The following is an 18,784-nucleotide window of genomic DNA, read 5'->3' on the forward strand; positions in this document are numbered from 1 at the left end:
TTACCCTTTACCACCGACCCTTTGCACCTATACTGTATACATAATAATAATACTAATAATAACGATGATGATGATAATAATAACAATAATAATACAAGTATGAGGTACCTACGCGGGCCGTCTCTTTTTAATATTCAACGTACACGCGGCGAGATAACTTCTGCGTCGGGAATTAATGGAATTATCAACTTTGTTGCATTTTGAGCGTTTGTCGCGTCGGGTAGAACTTTTCGGTGCCCGACACGTGATTATGAATTCAGCTTGCGTTGTGCCGGCCTTCCCGTGCTTGGTAAATCTCGCCTATACACGTATAGAAAAATACCGTATAGGTTTAGACGCAGAGTTTTCCCGACTCCGGTGGCCATGACGCTTCGGCTCTCTCCGCATCCCATCGGTTTCCACGGCCTGCCGTTGTAGAAAAAGAAAAATTTTTTTGATCTTCAGGAGCGATATCTCAACTGGTTTTTTTATAACGATAGTGTTGTGCGCCGGTCAGTTTTGGGACGTTTTGCACACATCGATCAACTCGTAAGAACAATATGACAATAATATTATAATATATACCACGAGAATGAATTAAGGAGGGTTATCGTTAGGTGTCGAACAAATAACGTATAACGAGAACAATGACGGTTTCGCATCGCTTTCGATTTAACGATTAATTTGTTCGTTTTTGTAAAGTATAAAGTGGTACAATATTGTTTTTCGTGCGGCTGCAATTCGCCTGCGATATATCGAGTTTGACACGTCTTGTTTTCGCTCATAAACAGAACTAAATACAACATCATCATAATATTTTTACCGCGTTTCCGATCAGGTTTTCCAATTTAATTGTTTTTCTTAACAATTGTTTTTTGAAAATAAAAATTCAAAATAATTCTTACATAAATTACACGAATCGTGATTTGGCCCAAACAGCTAAAATCAGTTCCGAGTAAAAGCACTTAAAATCTATTGACATATCAAAAGTTTTAAAACAAGAAACACATTTTTCATGTCGACATAAAAAATAGACTAATTTTGCCAATGATTTTTTTTAACATGAAAACTATTTTAATTTAACACAGTCCACAGGTAGGTTAAATACATTTTAATGATACCAAAATACTGATTATAATAATAGAATTGAATTAAACTATGGTCTATATGATTAATTTGTTAAAATTTCACTGCGGTAAAATAATAATAACAATAATATATCAAAAAAAAAAAAAAATTTTAATCATTTTATATATATTATATATTTTTAGTATGAAAGAGTTTAAAAAAATGAAACGAACAGTAAAAGCATAAAACTGTTATCACCACATTTTCGTTTTTACGTTGTGGACATTATGACGTGATCCTTTCAAACAATTTTACAGTATTGTGTTTAAAGTATCCACAGAACTTAATTCTAAGACTGTCGATTTACAAAAACTTTTAAAACGGATCAAATATGAGAAACGAAAATCGAACAGATTAAAACGGTTTTGAGTATCTTATAACGTTATATATTATATTTTTTCCTACGTATAGAATGTGCAAATACATTCGCGTACGACAGAAATGCTATTGATTCATTACTTTCCGGGAAATGAAATCAAATTACACTCTTTTTACAGTTTTCCGTTTCTCAAACTATAAATTATTTTTTTGCGTCTAAAAAATTGATGCACGTTAATGTGAATATACGAAACAATAAAATACAATTATAGCCTACACTTTGCGAAACCGTGTTAGCCTAGCCTGTCAAATTATATAAGGTTTTGTTGTAAATATCTTCGGCGGTCCGTTCGTTTCGATTATGGTCGGACGCCTACTTAATAATGCCCCGTACCTGTAATATTCAACCGAAAATAAATAAATAATTATAACAAAAACAACGACAAGCGCACCCAATTGTTTATTAACTCGTATTTGTTTTCTGTTCACAGATACCACTGCTTCTAGGAAGTTCTTGCAGGAGTTCCTACAGGATATCCCACCACCAATTATCGGGCCGGTGTTCGACAAAACGGTGCCGAATAACGTGACCGGGTTAGTTGGTAGAACCGCGTACTTACATTGCAGAGTCAAGAACCTGGGCAATCGAACCGTGAGTAGTTGATACTTGAACACCTCTAAATAATATTTACCAAGAATCGTACAAAGCAATCGACGAAACCCGCCCCTTTAGCGTGTTTCAAGTAGAAGGGCATAACGACATTGTAATAATATTATAATATTATAACAATTAATTATTATTATGGCTAGTATACGTTTCCTCGAATAAATGTTTATGTTCTATCGGCTTTAAACTGTATATAAATCGTTTGCAATGGCAATAAAAACTTACAACACTAAAATTAACTACGTAGGTTTTTTTTCTTCTAGTAGGTAGTACTAGTATGGTAGTCCAGAAATAATTAACGATACGAATGTAATAAAATAAAAAATAAAACATTTTCTTTTATATCCCAGCAACAATTTATACTTGTTGAAACTGTTCTGAAATTGCGAGGACAATAACATTTTTTCTAAAAACATCTGTAGCGATTGTTTCTGAATTTACTGTGTATTTTATATCTTTCAGCATCTGGTATATATTTTTTAATTTTTCAAGTATTAGAAAGTTGATGAAAAAATTCTTGAAATCCATTGTCGTTATTTTTATAAACATCATAATTGGATGTATCACTGACAACCATCTTGACTACGTTCATTTAACTAATGTCGATCGTACGCGATAGTTCATATAAAAACAAAGATGGCTAAATATTTCATAAAATTCTATTTTTTCACGATCCAATGGACGATAATATTATAACATGCATATAGATATCGGGTATGTAAAATAAATGTAACTTTACTACGACCAATAAATTTTCTTTAATATTTTAAATTGTTTTTCAATCCTGCTTAATTGTTTGATAATATCATCATAAATGTATGCGGATAGGCGTAGTGTTACTTGGGCACAATTTACCTACTTAATGTATGTCTATACTTCTTTATGAGTTATGCTTATAACCTTTATCATATATTTGTATTAAGATATTTTAAATAAAATTTAAGTACACCAAATTAATGATAAAAACTACAACATAACTGTTTGTTTGTTTCGTATATTTCTATTCTAAGAAGAAACAATTACATTTTTTAAACTTCGGACAACTTAGATCATTTAAGTCGGATAATTGAAAACCCCGTGAAATATAACCGTTTTATAGTTATTATTTTTTTTTATGTGATACGGAAACATCTGTTTCAAATTGTTCATGAACATTATTATGGTTGTGACCAGTATTTTCTTTTAGTGACCAGGTGTTACTGTTGGATAAAAAACAATTTTACTTATAATTATTGATGTCGATAAAAAATTAATTAAGCTGACCAAAGATTCAGATACCACTGTGATAACAATAATTATTGTTCGTCCAAATTTCCCATTTTGTGGGTTAAAATACCATATTATTGGACCACACAGTAAACAATATTTGGCTTACATCCACACAATCTATAAAATAAGTAAATTTAAATTTTCACAACTAAACACCAAATCATTACTCATGTATGAAATATTATTCAACAACGATATTAAATTATATTAAATTATATAAATGCTTATTGTATTATAACATTATATTATTATATGTTATATAATACACATTGAATATTATTTTGTAGAGCATAATAACCACTTTTACAGTGTATAGGTAATACCGTTAGCCTTAGCTAAATTTACACCATTCGAAATGTTTGCGCGATAGATTTTTCTGAATAATAATATTATTATATGAGTAATCTTTGTTGAACTATTATTACAGGCTAATAATAATATGTCTTCGTATTTTTCTAATCATTACTAATCATGGAAATAAGTAAACTATATTGTATAATATAACACAATGAGGGTTTTGAGTAATGGAAATAATCAAAAAATCAATAATTATTGTGATATTTAGTTAAGTTGTATGTAAAGATACGATTTTAAGAACGAATATTCTATATTTATATAACTTTACTGAAATCAAGAAGCAGTAAGAGTATTACAACGGAATCGGTTTTAGCAAATATTATAATAAATAGCGCAATGGGCTTATAACAACAACTATACATATTTGTCAAAGAGATATTTTGTAGACCTACATCAAACTAAATTATACGTAAATTCCTACATAAGGCAATAATTTACAATTTATATGATATTGGTGCATGATTTCACATTCTGCAGTTGTAACATAATAATCTTGCAAAATAATTATTTTAAAGTATTCGCATGTATGTTTTAGTAATGAATTATATTATTTAAAGTATTATTAAAACTAATATATTGTAAATGAACAACTATTTTTTTCAACTACTTAAGTATAATATTTTAAATACATTTATTATTCGATCTAAATTAAAAAATGTATATTATACGTTGACAAAACATACTTTAATTATAATATACAGCTAATTTGAGTTTATATAATTATATGGTGAATTTTTAGTTCTTACCGAGTTTTTTTATAATCTACGTTATTACTAATTAAAAAATATTATCACCCCTGTGAATAATTTAAAAAATAAAAGATAAATACTTGTATGAACAAAATCCATGTTAGCAAATTAATTAGAATATAAATACAAATAAATAAAATAAGAATATCAAAAAGAAATTATTATGATAAAAAATACGTCTATTGATATTGGATCTGAGTATTTTATCATAATATAACCCAAAACGTGATCTTTTGCAAAGTTTTGAAATTGAAACATTCAATTATTATTTTTATTTCAAATTAAGACTTCGACAACTGAATTCTTTAGCCTGCTACTGTGGGGAGGGTACTGTTTGTCTGAACACGTGAGTGTGCAGCAAGGATTTGTCACTAAAAATCCCTGGTGGTGGTTACCCATCCGGGAACTAGTGACACCAGTCGGTGCGTACACTCACAGCACATTCGCGACTGAAAGCAAACACCGCGCCTCGCCGAGCCACGTTCAGTTATTATTGTGGCGATATGACGAGGAGATGAACTGAACTTATACACTAAATTCTTGGATTGGTAAATACCAGAGGGTTGATACAAAGTGGGGAGGAAATAATATCGCGTTGTTCAAATATTCAACATAATATTATTACGTTTTGCAATGAACAGATACACTGTGCGTCGGAATTCTATTTTCCGTACGCAGACGATGAGCAACGGCACGCGACTAATTATTTTCCTAAGCACAACCACAATAATGTATAATATTCCGTGGCGATACGATTTGCCGTTTGTTCGAGTTATTGTGCAAACCAGAAAAGCTACACAGGTCGGTGTCATAATCCCCTTCCCACAAAAGTAAAATGTCTCGTAAAATTATTTCTATGAGCGTTTAATAAAACGTATACAACAACCCGTCTGCCACGGTTGCACCCCGCCGAAAAAACCGCATCGACCCGCCGTGTTTCGGGGGTTTATACACCTATGCGGTCTCGACACTGGCGGTCAGCGCCTTTTAAGTGTCATTTAGTATTTACTCTCAATTTATTTCAAACTACCTGTGTATGCGATTGTAAGTGCCACCTGCGTTCGAATCTGACATGTATAATAATATGAAAAATGCGTTGGACACAGGAACACAAGACTAGAGTGTACTAACGTGTATTATTGTACCTAACTGTTGGATACCACTGACCTAGACAGGTCGGTGTCATAATCCCCTTCCCAGAAAAGTAAAATGTCTCGTAAAATTATTTCTATGAGCATTTAATAAAACGTATACAACAACCCGTCTGCCACAGTTGCACCCCGGCGAAAAAAACCGCATCGACACGCCGTGTTTCGGGGGTCTAGACACCTATGCGGTCTCCACACTGGCGGTCAGCGCCTTTTAAGTGTCATTTAGTATTTACTCTCAATTGATTTCAAACTACCTGTGTATGCAATTGTAAGTGCCATCTGCGTTCGAATCTGACATGTATAATATGAAAAATGCGTTGGACACAGAAACACAAGACTAGAGTGTACTAACGTGTATTATTGTACATAACTGTTGGATACACCGATTTTTAGCCACTCTAATTAATGACAACCACGACAGATTGTCATTGGCTTGTATATATTTCATAAAACAGAGGTTGGCAAAGTGATATCGCATTGTCGATATAAATGTATTTGAACGTCTGTGCTATTCAAATATATAAACTAAATTATTGATTTACAAATATATTATTATTATACGAATATCTATACTTATAATATAGTAATTTTAAACTTTTTAACACAACATACTACAACAGCACATAATACTATAATACTGTCAGTCCTAACTCCTAATTATCCTGGAATGGTGCGAAGAGCATTTTAAATAACAAAAATAAATTGTGTTTCTATATTTTATTATTCCTAGAACACTTAAGTAAAAATATTATATTTGATCACAAATGGTGACTAAAATTTCTCGTACTCCATTATTTTGAAATGAATTCACCCAAAATGGTACCATTAAGGCACTGACCACAGATGTCCGACGAACCCGAATGTGCGTTTATTCGGTCCACGATACTAACACGTGAATAAAAAAAATGTAAAGAGAATAAAGAAGCATAAAAATTGGCTTGTGTCTACAGAGATTTTCTCTATATGTATCGGCTTGGTAAATAGATTGCCATGAAGGATCGCCTCGTATTTCTGTGTGTGTGTGTTGTGAGTATAACGGTACTAAATATAACTTAGTCTAAGCCCTTAGGTCAGTCCAACACACCAACTTCGTATATCTTCTGTCCTAGTTGAAATATATCTGAACTGAAATAGTTTTGTCGCTTCTCGCGAAAACGTTAGGTAAGGTTATATATTTGCATCTACTTTTCCACGGCTGGTATAGGTACTCTACCTAAACATTTTATCCCTAAACCTTTAAATCGATATACCATATAGGTAATATACATATGTTGCACTTACCATGTTGGAAATACAAACATATGTTATTAATATAGATAGTTGTTAGTCTGACAGCAATATCGTCCGCAGGAATTTGTTGGATGGGGGAGGGGCATTTCTAAAGTTTTTGAATTAAAAATCTTATTTTAAAGATTTTTACATGCTTTTTCATGATTTTTATAAAAGTTTAACAAATTATATCTATTTAGCCACAAGAAAAAAAAAATATTAAATAAATCTACAAAAAAAAAAATAATAATATCTGTAAATAAGTTTTTTTCTAGATTAAAAAAGTCCAAAACGATCAGTTTGGTCTGTAAAACGTTTACAACTGTTTAAAATGTATACTATCGTTTATACTAAATTATTAATATAGTGCATTTTTTTTTAGTGCATTATTCAGAATTCTTTGGGCATTAAAATCTCAGCCCTAATAATGATTATGATAATCGACCCAGAAAAAAAGCCTAAGCTGTTCCTACTTGCTCCCTTGGACGCTCTTGGCTGACAGACCTTCGTTTCGAATCGTTTCGTATGCAATAATTTCTCATTAAATTAAAATTGAACACATCCATTATAGTGACCTATTCAATAAATAGGTACACGTATACTCAAGAACTCGACACCTATACTGTATGTATAATTAGTGTTAACTACTTGCTCAATTTATACATTTATACTGATCTGCAATGCACTTATTTACTGTTGTTTTAATCTAATTTAGACATAACAATACCTACATCACCGAAATAATTAATACAGTAGTAAGATATGCAATTTACCTACCCAGTTAAAATACATGTTGTTTATTTTTTGCTTTATTGAATGATTGCTTACATTTTCAATTTTTAATTTCTAAGCAGTTTACTAATTGAGTAATTAAATATCGATTTTTTAACCACTATAGTTAATTAGTTATAAATATTTAAAGTTTTGATGAGAAGATTGAAGTAGTACAGGGGTACCCAACTTAATTTTTGTCCACTTCTCCACTCATCCAAGCTTTATGTTAGGTAAACAGTTATAACTAATTACTAATTAGCTAATCGTTCGAAATTAAATTAGTATCTATTGAAAATGGAAATTTATGAAAAACAAATATGATTTATTATATCATAAAATCGGTTTAATGGCAATATAATTCATAATAATAAATTATATTATGTATATTATATATTATTTTTAATTTAAATTAAAAAATATTATGTTATGGAATTTAAAATATAATATGCCATTACACAATTAATATAACGGTAAAAAGTATAATTTATTTTTCAAAAATATTAATGTGAAATCACTCAAAGTTATGGAATACAAAATTATATTTATATATAGAAAAACGTTCATAATTTTGGAGAAAATTAGTAATACCTTAGTTAGTATAACCTAACCTAACCTAAAGATTCTCCATGCACACACGTTTCATCTACTGCCGAGGAGCGCATTGTATTTTACAAGGTTTTAAATATCTTACAGCGATCGTACTATTCTCAGTAATAAGTATAACAACGTTACTGTACAAAAACGTTTACACAGCGCATTATAAATTTATGTATAAATTACACTTTGAGATTATTAAAATTGTAAATTATAAACCTTCAAACTAAAAGGAGATCCGTTGTAGTATACGTATAAATAAAGAATAACTTGTCACGTGACATTACTCCTATAATGTCACAATGTTATCTCGGTTGTTTTAAAACAATTTATAATGACTGAACGCTGTAAGTTTAAGACGTGCAGGCAACGTTAATTCACGTTCTTTGGATGTAAATATTTAATTATTATTTAAATAGAAAAGAGATGTTTGAGAAGACTTTTTGTGGGGATGTTATTCATACGCATTACGCTTAGGTATCTATTATAATGAACAAAATTTGTCGTTTACCGGGTTTAAGAAAAATTAAGCAACGTCGAGGCAAATTATTGCGCAATGGGAAGCTCTGAATATTCATTTCTCGACATTCCATAATAAAACTATTACGTTCTTAAGTCACGATTCGTTAGTTTGTATAATATCTCTCTACTCTACTCGATAACAAAGCCAATATACGGTTGTTATAATATAACCTATTCAAAATAAGTACAGGCATAGATAACAGTGTTTTATTTTTTTATGGGAATAAGAACAAAAAGATTCTACAGATGCAGATTATAAAAGTTATCAAGTTCCTCTCTCTGTCATTGAATCCAGCAACGTATATCTTTTGCATTAGTGTAATATTGGTGTCATGCGTCTCGCGTGAGGAGGACCAATATTATAGCCTAACATTTAATAAACAATTGTATCTTATTTATTTTCGGTTTGAAAAAAAATGTGTACATTTTTTAATACCAAAACAGTCACACATTTGACTATAATATATTATATATTATATTGTACATATTGTATTCTTTTTCTATCGCCTAATGAAAATATATCGCTCCAAAGTGATAAACTGTCGCGCGAAAACACTGGTGTTATCTTATATTATTTTCAATTTATAGTCAGACGGCCAATGGAGAGCAAACATGTGCTATAAGTAACAGGGTCGTTTTATCCGTCGTACGTGTTTTGTCTTCGAAGCTTATATTTACTAGCCACGATATAAGATCGCCGCCTGCCAGACGCAATATTCAACCGCGCAAGACAAATAATACCATTCTACGTGTATCAATACCGAACGCCCAACTACGTTGTCCATAGCTAATCGTCGCGGAGTGTTCGAAAACGCCTAACTAAACACACCGGGGATTTTCTTCGAGCCGTGGTGCATAAATAACCGTATGAGTTTATTAAAAAAAAAAAAAAAAACATTCACGAGTAAAGAGTGGTGGCTGCCCGGCATCGGAGTTTATATCGCGTCACGGCTGTCGCGGATCCGTGGACATGATGATAATATTATCTAAAATAATTCATTAAATTCCGTCGGATGAGCTGATTGCACGTCACGGGTTTCACACTCCCGTATCGAGTTATCAATAATAAATTGCGGTTTAAGTACGGACGGGAATTACAGCGGGAGCTTGTGTATCGTCTATGCGCACGCCGCCGTCGATGACGAGAGATCAGTGTATTACAACCGCGTGTATCGTTTCCGTGGTTTTCTGAAAGATTCAAACGTCATTTTTAAAATTATGTTAATTCGTGTTCAACGTCCACCGTATTATTGAAGGACTGGCGTAAAATTGCTCGTACATTTTTTTTTTTCGAAACAGTTCAAAATATGCTTTAGCGTCCATAAAATCAATAGGCATATGTATAACGTGGGAATCTGCTATACCACACTGCACTAGTAACATTCGATTAATGTGTAACTATATATAGTTAAATAACTCAAAACTCTGACCACCGTCATTAATTAGTTTCCGTTATTATAAATAATCGTATGAAATAGTTATAATAACACTCATTCGAGATAGCTCAGGAAGGAAGGAAAAATAAATAATTTTTCGTTAAATTCGTCCGGACTTCGCCCCGTATCCAGCCGGCAAACAGCGGAAAAAAGTTGGCCGGAGCTCAGCAAAATACAATTATTACCCTCGCGGGGGTTCGGGGCGCAATCATATAATATCATATAGGCCCCGCTGTCGTTTGACTGACGATTAATAAATTAAGTGCAATTTAACGAAGTGTGTTTTTGGTCTGTGTGTGCGTACGATGTGTTCAAATGGTGTGCGTGAGAGTGAGTGTGTTATTTCGTCATGTGGGTGCGTTATAGTAATTTATGCGTGCCAGTAGGACAATTAGACGCAGAACCGGATGCGCATATACACCCATATATATATATATATATATATATATTATGTACGAGGGACCCATATTATAATATGACATATTAAGGCTATTTACTTAATAAGCAGTCGTCCACGAGCGCTTAATACACCATTATTTACACGAACGCGTCAACACACGCTATCATTTTGCGTGTGCCGAGTGAGGTAATGAGAAGACGGGACCTAAGTGTGATGATTATATTGGGTTCGCATTTGAAATGACGCGAACATTTGAGATTCTGCGCGGGGCGACGAGTGCAATGGTCTTACAATGATGTTTATTTATTTTTATTTTTTATTCTGTAAACACTTTTTCTCCCTCTAAACTTGCTCAAAAGTATCGAGTTTAGCATCTTTTTTGAAAGGTAATGTTCTTGAGCTGGTACTTTAAAGATAGGTCATTTTTCGATTTTCGAAACGCTACTCGAAATAAAAGCGGTTGAAGGAGAAAAAACGATTTTATAATATTTAATAATTACGGACGACGTTTTCTACCAGAAATATTGCTTCAAATGAAAAATGACGAGAGACATTTTTTGTTGTATTTTGGATTTTGTTTTTAATTTTAGGAGTTTTTCGTTGTAATTCGGTTAAAAACATTCGTAAAAACTTGAAATTTGGGTTGTTTACTTATATTAGCCTTACCTAGACATGGTGAAATTTTCAAAACATTTGAGCGATTTATGAGCTTTTTCTTTTCTTTTATATTTTTTTTCATTTTTATAATATTTCCTAATTATAAATTATAATTATATAAATTACCTATTTATATAAATCGTTCTTAAGCTGTTTTTAAAACGCTTTGTTTATCACCATAGAAACGAATAAAATTAAATAAAAAAGAATCCCTCGTCCGCTCAGAATCGTTTTTTATCGAATGCAATCATTGCATTCAAATCGAATACAGTAAAATTACACTATCCTGTCCGAGGCCCGAAGGGACGATGGACAAACATCCACCACCGAAATGCGCTGACCTACTTTTTTATACCTATATAATAATATAATATTACTATAGTTTATAATAATATAATATTATTATAGCCGGCAGTTACTGTTTCCCCGAGATTTCCATTCGTTGTGTACACTACCAACTTTTTCTAAGAGTATGCAACGTTAATCTGATTGGTGTTTTTTTTCAAATTCTTCGAATCGGGTCAGTAAGTCGCATCTTTTATATTTTTATCAGATGATTCGTATTATTTTTATTGAGTCAAAAAATGCTCATTTATTTACTGCATTTTGTAGACTTTAATACATAATATTATAATGCACAACTGTCTGCAACTACAGTAATAAATCATTATACTTTAACAATATTATTTTCACTGATGCATAAAAATAATTATTTAACTTTTAGTGATAGTTCGCCTAATTTTTAATTAGTTGCTACCAACTGTCACACGACAATGCTGTCAAATTTACGAATAATATACGCATAACACTCGGTGTGTCGAAACTTGACGTAACACACTTATACACAGTTTCACTGGCCGACTACAGTCACAATAGTTTTTTATAACAATTTTTTTTTTTTTTAAAGTTTTAATTTGAAAACGCCGACGAGCGACACCGCCGCATAACCTATCGGCCGTTCCCGGTGGCGGGCTACACTACCAAAGTGCAGTGCCCGTACATGCTACACTTATATATAACGAAGAAATTGTATCCGGTGAAACACTAATGAAAAAACGTTATCTTGTTGTGTTGTTGTTCTGCAGACAACGACTACTGTTAATTAAATATTGGTAACATTGTTTGTTGCGTGGTCCGCGAACAAGGATGTGCGTATTATTTATGTAACACACATTACGCTCTTGTTTACAAACAGGGAGAAAGAAAATTAATCTCATTTTCTCGTCCAATTTTCACAATGCGCACGCGTGTGTAGCCCGTTCGAAACAGCACTGTGCATGCGATGACAGTGTGACAGTTCTTTGGGCTTACACAAGACGACATGCGTCTGTCGACGGTGTCGGTATTTTGAAAAAATCGAGTCTTAAGGTACCTATTCTCCGCATAATCGCGTTTGGACGTCGTTCTCTAACGGCTGAGGGCGAGGTGAAAACCTTCCCCTATTACTAGTAACAATTATTAAGCCATTCGAGACTCTGATTTTTAAATTCAACATTATTCGATTTCGTACCAGTCGCTAAGGCGGTTTGTGGCAGGTTTTTACGCCGATGCGACATGAGTACGTGACGTCCCAATTTGACAACATTTGAATTTAATGTAGGTAGTTAGTAGGTATATATTGTTATATAATTATATCAAGGTATACCAATAGTACCTATAGGTTAGGTTTATATCATATCTGTTATAATAATATAGTTGTCATGCTGTTACCCGTCTACGACTGTGAGCGCAAACATAACGGCTCGCCTCATTATAACTAATTTTTTGCACCTATTTCTTTTAACAAATCAACACACAAGTTAATATTGACATATCGTAGAACTGCAAATGATTCAAGGTTTAAATAGCTCAAAATTGGACGTTTTTCGGGTGAAGGGACATTAGTAAGAGAAGCTACTCTTCAGGAGAACCTAAAAAGTTAATAAAAACAAATGTTTTAGATGTTTTAAAATTTATTTGAATTATTTTCTTATAGATTATTAAAATAATCATCGCTACGTTTTACTGTGAGTCTGTTGATTTATTGTGACTATCTGCATCGAAAAATAACTGTACAATTTCCTAGTGTCTTTTATCTTATTTTGATTGGGGATTCACCATTCAAATATCTATTTAGCAAAATATTAAAGTAATATATAACATAAAATATATTATTCATTATAGGATATTTTGTAATTGAATATTATTGTGATCACCGTACACAAAATAGCTGAGAAACAATAAAATGTGACAATAAAATGATATTTCTCACAATAATTGGTACAAATGTAAAATATGACATGTGCCCGTTCGTATATAACCAGGATTTACTCTTAGATAATACACACTGGATTGAGTTATAGCGTGTGTATGAAGCAGACTTGATCGTCTAGCACTGATGTATTTATTGCATGTGTAAGAAATAAAATAGGACGGGGTAACATAGTATTAAAGCCTAAAGTTGTATTGATTATTTATAGATTTCCTTATCTTTTTCATTTCTGACGCATGCGCAATAAATTCATCGGGGCCGAACGGACATACCAAATTGGCTTGACTACGCGTGATATATGTTTAGCCTTATCAGTATGTATTATCTAAGCTGGTTCCAACCACATTTCACAAATACAAAATAACAAAAAATCACACATAAATTGCAGTGATGCCAATGGATCAGGAAGAAAATATATGCATAACCTGAAAAGGCAAAATTTGTTCCCGTAAACCGTCTAATAATTAGTCTTAATATTTTGTATTTAATTGTGCGAAGACAGAGTATTATATTATGTAATGGCAACATAAAATAGATATTTTCCAAGTCATTTTTGTAATATAATCCTCCTTTAAGTCATTTTATCAACAAAAAAAACTTTCTTCCATAAGCTATTCAAACAACTAAAAAAAAATTATTCAAATATGATGGTTTTCAAAAAAATATTAAATCTATGCATGAATTATGCAACAAGTATTATATTTTTGGATGAAATATTTGTTTTTATGTTTCTTTATTTTGGCAGATCACATATTCACAGTTCTAATTGACTTTGAGTTACATACTCACGCCACAAGATTTTAAAATGGCTATTTGATAAGACATTTAAACTCGGTTTTGGTACACATATTTTCAGTAATTTTCCATACATTATGTAAGCAAATCAATTCACTTGTAAGTTGGTACTTATATTGTCAAAAATAAATTGAGGACATGTGGATGTTTACTCATACTCTGCAGTGATGTAAAACACAATGTTTTAAACAACTTCTTTTAAACATATTTAAAACACGAATTTAAAACATATTTTGTATCAAACGTTTTGATTATTTAAAACGAATAAAACATATGTTTAAAGCAGTGTAAAATCCAAGTGAATATTGTGTTTTTTTGGTTTATTATTAATAATAAATACCAATAGATATCCTTCGGAAAAAAAAGTTAAAGTATTGAATAATTATATCTATTACCATCCTTTATTTAAACTTATTTTTAATTTTATTGAATAAATTACCAAATTTAAAATGTTTTCACCTAATAGTTAATATATTATACATAATATAATGTCCACATAAAACATCCATTTACAAAATACATTTAAAATAAGTAATAAATAAACAGTGAAACAGATACTAGTACACGGCATATTTGGCATATAAGTAAATTAAATATTAAATTAAAATTAAGTTATTCTAAATATACTGTTTAAAATTCAAACAAATTTTTTTAACCATCGTTTTCAACAGAAAATAAAACAGCAAAAAACAAAAAAATTCAGTTTTTTTCAAAAATGAAAAAAATTTACCAACTCTGCTCATACTAGATTATATTTATGATGATAACTTGACATAATAAGAGTAGGTAGCCTGTATATTTATATATTTTTATAAATTAATTATTTTAAAGGTATCGTCCGTGAATAGCGAGATAATCACGACTAATACAGTAGTTACCTAATAAATTAAACTAAAACATACATTTTATGACAGATAATAATCTATCAAGACCACTTTACAGATTCATTACGATTCATCTATTGTAACTGCGTTTTCCTTTATTAATTAATATTATATTATATGTATATAAAAAATGTGCGTGTTGTGAGTACCGATAGAACATTACGTTTGTATTGAACTATTAAACTTACATTTACATTTTATATCATCATATTATAAATTCTGTGTTTCTATTTGTATTATCGGTATACCATTTGTGAATCATTAAAACAAAGTTATGATATAATTGCTATTTATTTAAAGTTCAATTCAACGGCGTATTTAGAAATTGTTTAAGGGAGGGGATAAAGCATTGAATTTCGTACATGGGCAAAGCCCCCTCACACCCCCTTTAATGTTCCGATACTTCCCTACTATATTACTCAGTACTTTGTATGGCAGCCGCGGTCATCAAACGTCTGTATTCGTGGAGCCCTTATGTGGCTAAGAAAATTCTACGGAACCCCAAACATTTTGAATGATCATAAATTATACATAAATCATGAACAATTATGTATAAAAGATTTGCTCATTAATTTGTTTCTTTATAATATAATTATGTAAACGACATAACGATAAAAGCAATATGTCCCATAACCGACTCGTATCTAACATATTTTACGACTATAAAATAAAATAATGGTCATTATTAATTAAATAAACATGATAAACCAAATATTATTTTGTTTTTATTTTATCTAGATATGTCCAGGGAGCCCCCAGATTACTATCGCAGTTTTGCTAAGTCCTAGGGCTCTGTGGAACACAGTTTGAGAACCTCCACTGTATATAAACTGTACACGAAATTCTACATTGAATACCAACTAACAAAATTAATTGTTATTCTTAGTAGGTACATCCCATTAATATTTTTGCTATGTTCAAAATAGCAAAAAAAATTATAGTAAAAAATCAAGTTCCCTTTCCAGCCAGTTCATCAATAATTTTATTAATATTCATAATATATCCAAAGATGGGCAAGTTAATAAAAATAGTTAACCGTGGCAAGTTAAGTTAATTCAATTAAATTGCCTTCAGTTAAGTAAAAAGTTAACAAAAAAAACTTTTTTAAAGTTACAATATTTTTAAGTCATAAACTGCCTTTTATTTTGATTTACACAAACATTTATCTGGACGTTTAGCACTGTATAAACAATTAGATCATTATAATATATTATAATTAGAAAAAATTACCAAAATTACCAAAATCGAAAAAGAGTTATTGAATCAGTATTGTCTAGTTGGTTCCGCATACACTAAAAGAATATTAATTTGACTGCACTGCAATCATAATTAACTATAAAATGTTAAGTTACAACAATACAGATTTTAACTAACTAAGTTAATAAGTTCGAACCCTGGCACTTCAGGCAGTCACGTTGTCTGGAGAGAGAGGCCGCCATCCCCCACCCAGGCATGGCAGATACCAAGGGTGCCCACTTGAAAATTCTGCCAAACTAATAACACACGTGTTTAAACCTACATTATCCTCACCCACAGTAAAAACCCATCCAATGGTTTAAGTTGCCGCGGATTAATTAATAAAAAAAAACGTTAATAAGTTAAGAACAAACAGAAGTACTAGTTATATCAATTGTTATTTTTTAGACAAATTGAATGCCAATAACTAAACAGTTAACACCTGTATACGCCGCAGTGCACAAATTACAAGAATTGACTAAGAATTGACTCCCCCCCCCCACTACCTACAACTAATGGCCATAGTTTCAGGGATTTAGATCAATAATAAAAAAAATAGTAATTTATCAACTGTTTTGGAGTTTCGGCGGCATCACAAATGCACAGTTACAGTGGAATCGGAACACCTACATTTTTGTTTATTACCTTTAAAATTTAAATTTTTCATATTATATTTACAAAATTAGAAAAACCACCAAAAAATACTCTAAAACAATTGTTAATAGAAAAAAAAAAACACCAAGGGGGATTCATCTCCTAATTCTCTCTCCTCCCTGTAAATACACAACCAGTTAGATCGATAAACATAATAGTACCACAATAGTTTGTTGCGTAAACAAGTCTGATAGACGCGGTAACACAATATTTATTTATTTTCATTTTACAATTAAGCACCTATTTAAATTTAAAAAAAAAATAATTTTTCGAGTATTATGTACATGTTATATTATGTAGGTACAATAAAACGTTGGTACGTAAAATACCAAAATACTTGGGAAGCTTGAAATAATGTAAAATGATATAAAAACTATTAAAGTTAAGAATTTCTTATGGAAAAAAATTATATATTTAAATATTAAATTCTATTTTACAATAAAATTGTAAAAATGTTGCATATTGCACATCAATAGAAAATATTAAATAATACATTTAGTTCCATAAGAAATTCTTAACTTTTATAGTTTTTATATAATTTTACACAGACAACAGTACCTATACCGTTTTACTACATTTTGGTAGTTTTCATACAGTTTCTGTTTTTTGTGTTTACTCTCCAAATAAAATGAACTATATAAATTATACAACAAGAACGTACAATCTATATAATTTGTATGGTGAATAAAGTGACAAAAATAATAAAAAAAAGTTGTTTTTTGTTTTCACTCTTTATGATATGTATATAAAAAGTAATTTAATAAAATGTAAGTCCAAAATTAAATTTCTTGATTCAAAATTGTCTGCCAACGATAGTTACGTCTTACAAAGAAAATAAAAATCATAAAAAACTAGGGTAATTTCAGGGTTTGCACGAAGGAAATATAATGAAAATACTACGTTTCACATATTTTATTTAACTATATACGCAGTCTATAATAATATATAAAATCTACTGCAGTCTACAAAATATGTGTCGACGGTTTCGAAAAAAATCGTGTCGCTGCTATATAATATGTACTTATACATATTTAGTAGCGGTGCACTATAGTTATAAATATTATCATCGTTCATCAAAACACCATGTATGGCGTATGCATCAGTGACAGATTTATCGGTCGATTAGTTATCAAATACCTGCGGGGCTCACACCTAAGTTTTTATTGGGGACCATTTTAGTTTTAGGAGAAGTGTTGGCAAATTTAGGACAAGTATTGGCAAACTAGGAGAAGTATTGGCAAATTGGGAGAAGTATTGGCAAACTTGGTTTCTTCTCCGGTCCTCGATATCACGAAAAAAAAACCGTTTTAATTAAAACAAAAAGATTTTTTCAGAGGTAGGTTTGTCATGACTCACGCATAAGTTTTGCGCAAGGCCCACTCATATATTGTTCCCATCAATCAACTATAATTTCGATCTTATATCCGGCACTGTAGTGCACGCAGAAGCTATTAAAGCGAACCGGTAAATAAAATATATACACTTCGCATAGTATTAATGTAACACTGTCGCGGTTCAATTCATAAGTACTTCTCCACAAAATATTAAATACATAACATTATTTCATTTTGTTTATTATATCAAGGCTTCGACGACTGAGGTCATTAGTCTGTAAGGTTGGTACGGTTGGTAAGCAACACGTGTATGTGTGGCAAGGTTTATGTCACTACGAACCCGGGTGGTCACCCATCCGG

At 31.2% G+C, this 18,784-nt stretch overlaps 1 protein-coding gene across 2 annotated transcripts in view; it reads left to right on the forward strand.

Annotated features, from left to right (window-relative positions):
• Positions 1-18,784, forward strand: part of LOC132953367 (uncharacterized) — a 252,297-nt gene that overhangs the window by 208,076 nt on the left and 25,437 nt on the right. For both annotated transcript variants that reach the window (XM_061025852.1, XM_061025851.1), the window contains exon 5: positions 1,917-2,077. In XM_061025852.1, coding sequence (XP_060881835.1) covers positions 1,917-2,077 — 161 coding nt within the window. The remainder of the gene's footprint in view (positions 1-1,916; positions 2,078-18,784) is intronic.

Source organism: Metopolophium dirhodum, unplaced genomic scaffold, assembly GCF_019925205.1.
Source record: "Metopolophium dirhodum isolate CAU unplaced genomic scaffold, ASM1992520v1 scaffold2, whole genome shotgun sequence".
Classification (NCBI taxonomy): domain Eukaryota; kingdom Metazoa; phylum Arthropoda; class Insecta; order Hemiptera; family Aphididae; genus Metopolophium; species Metopolophium dirhodum.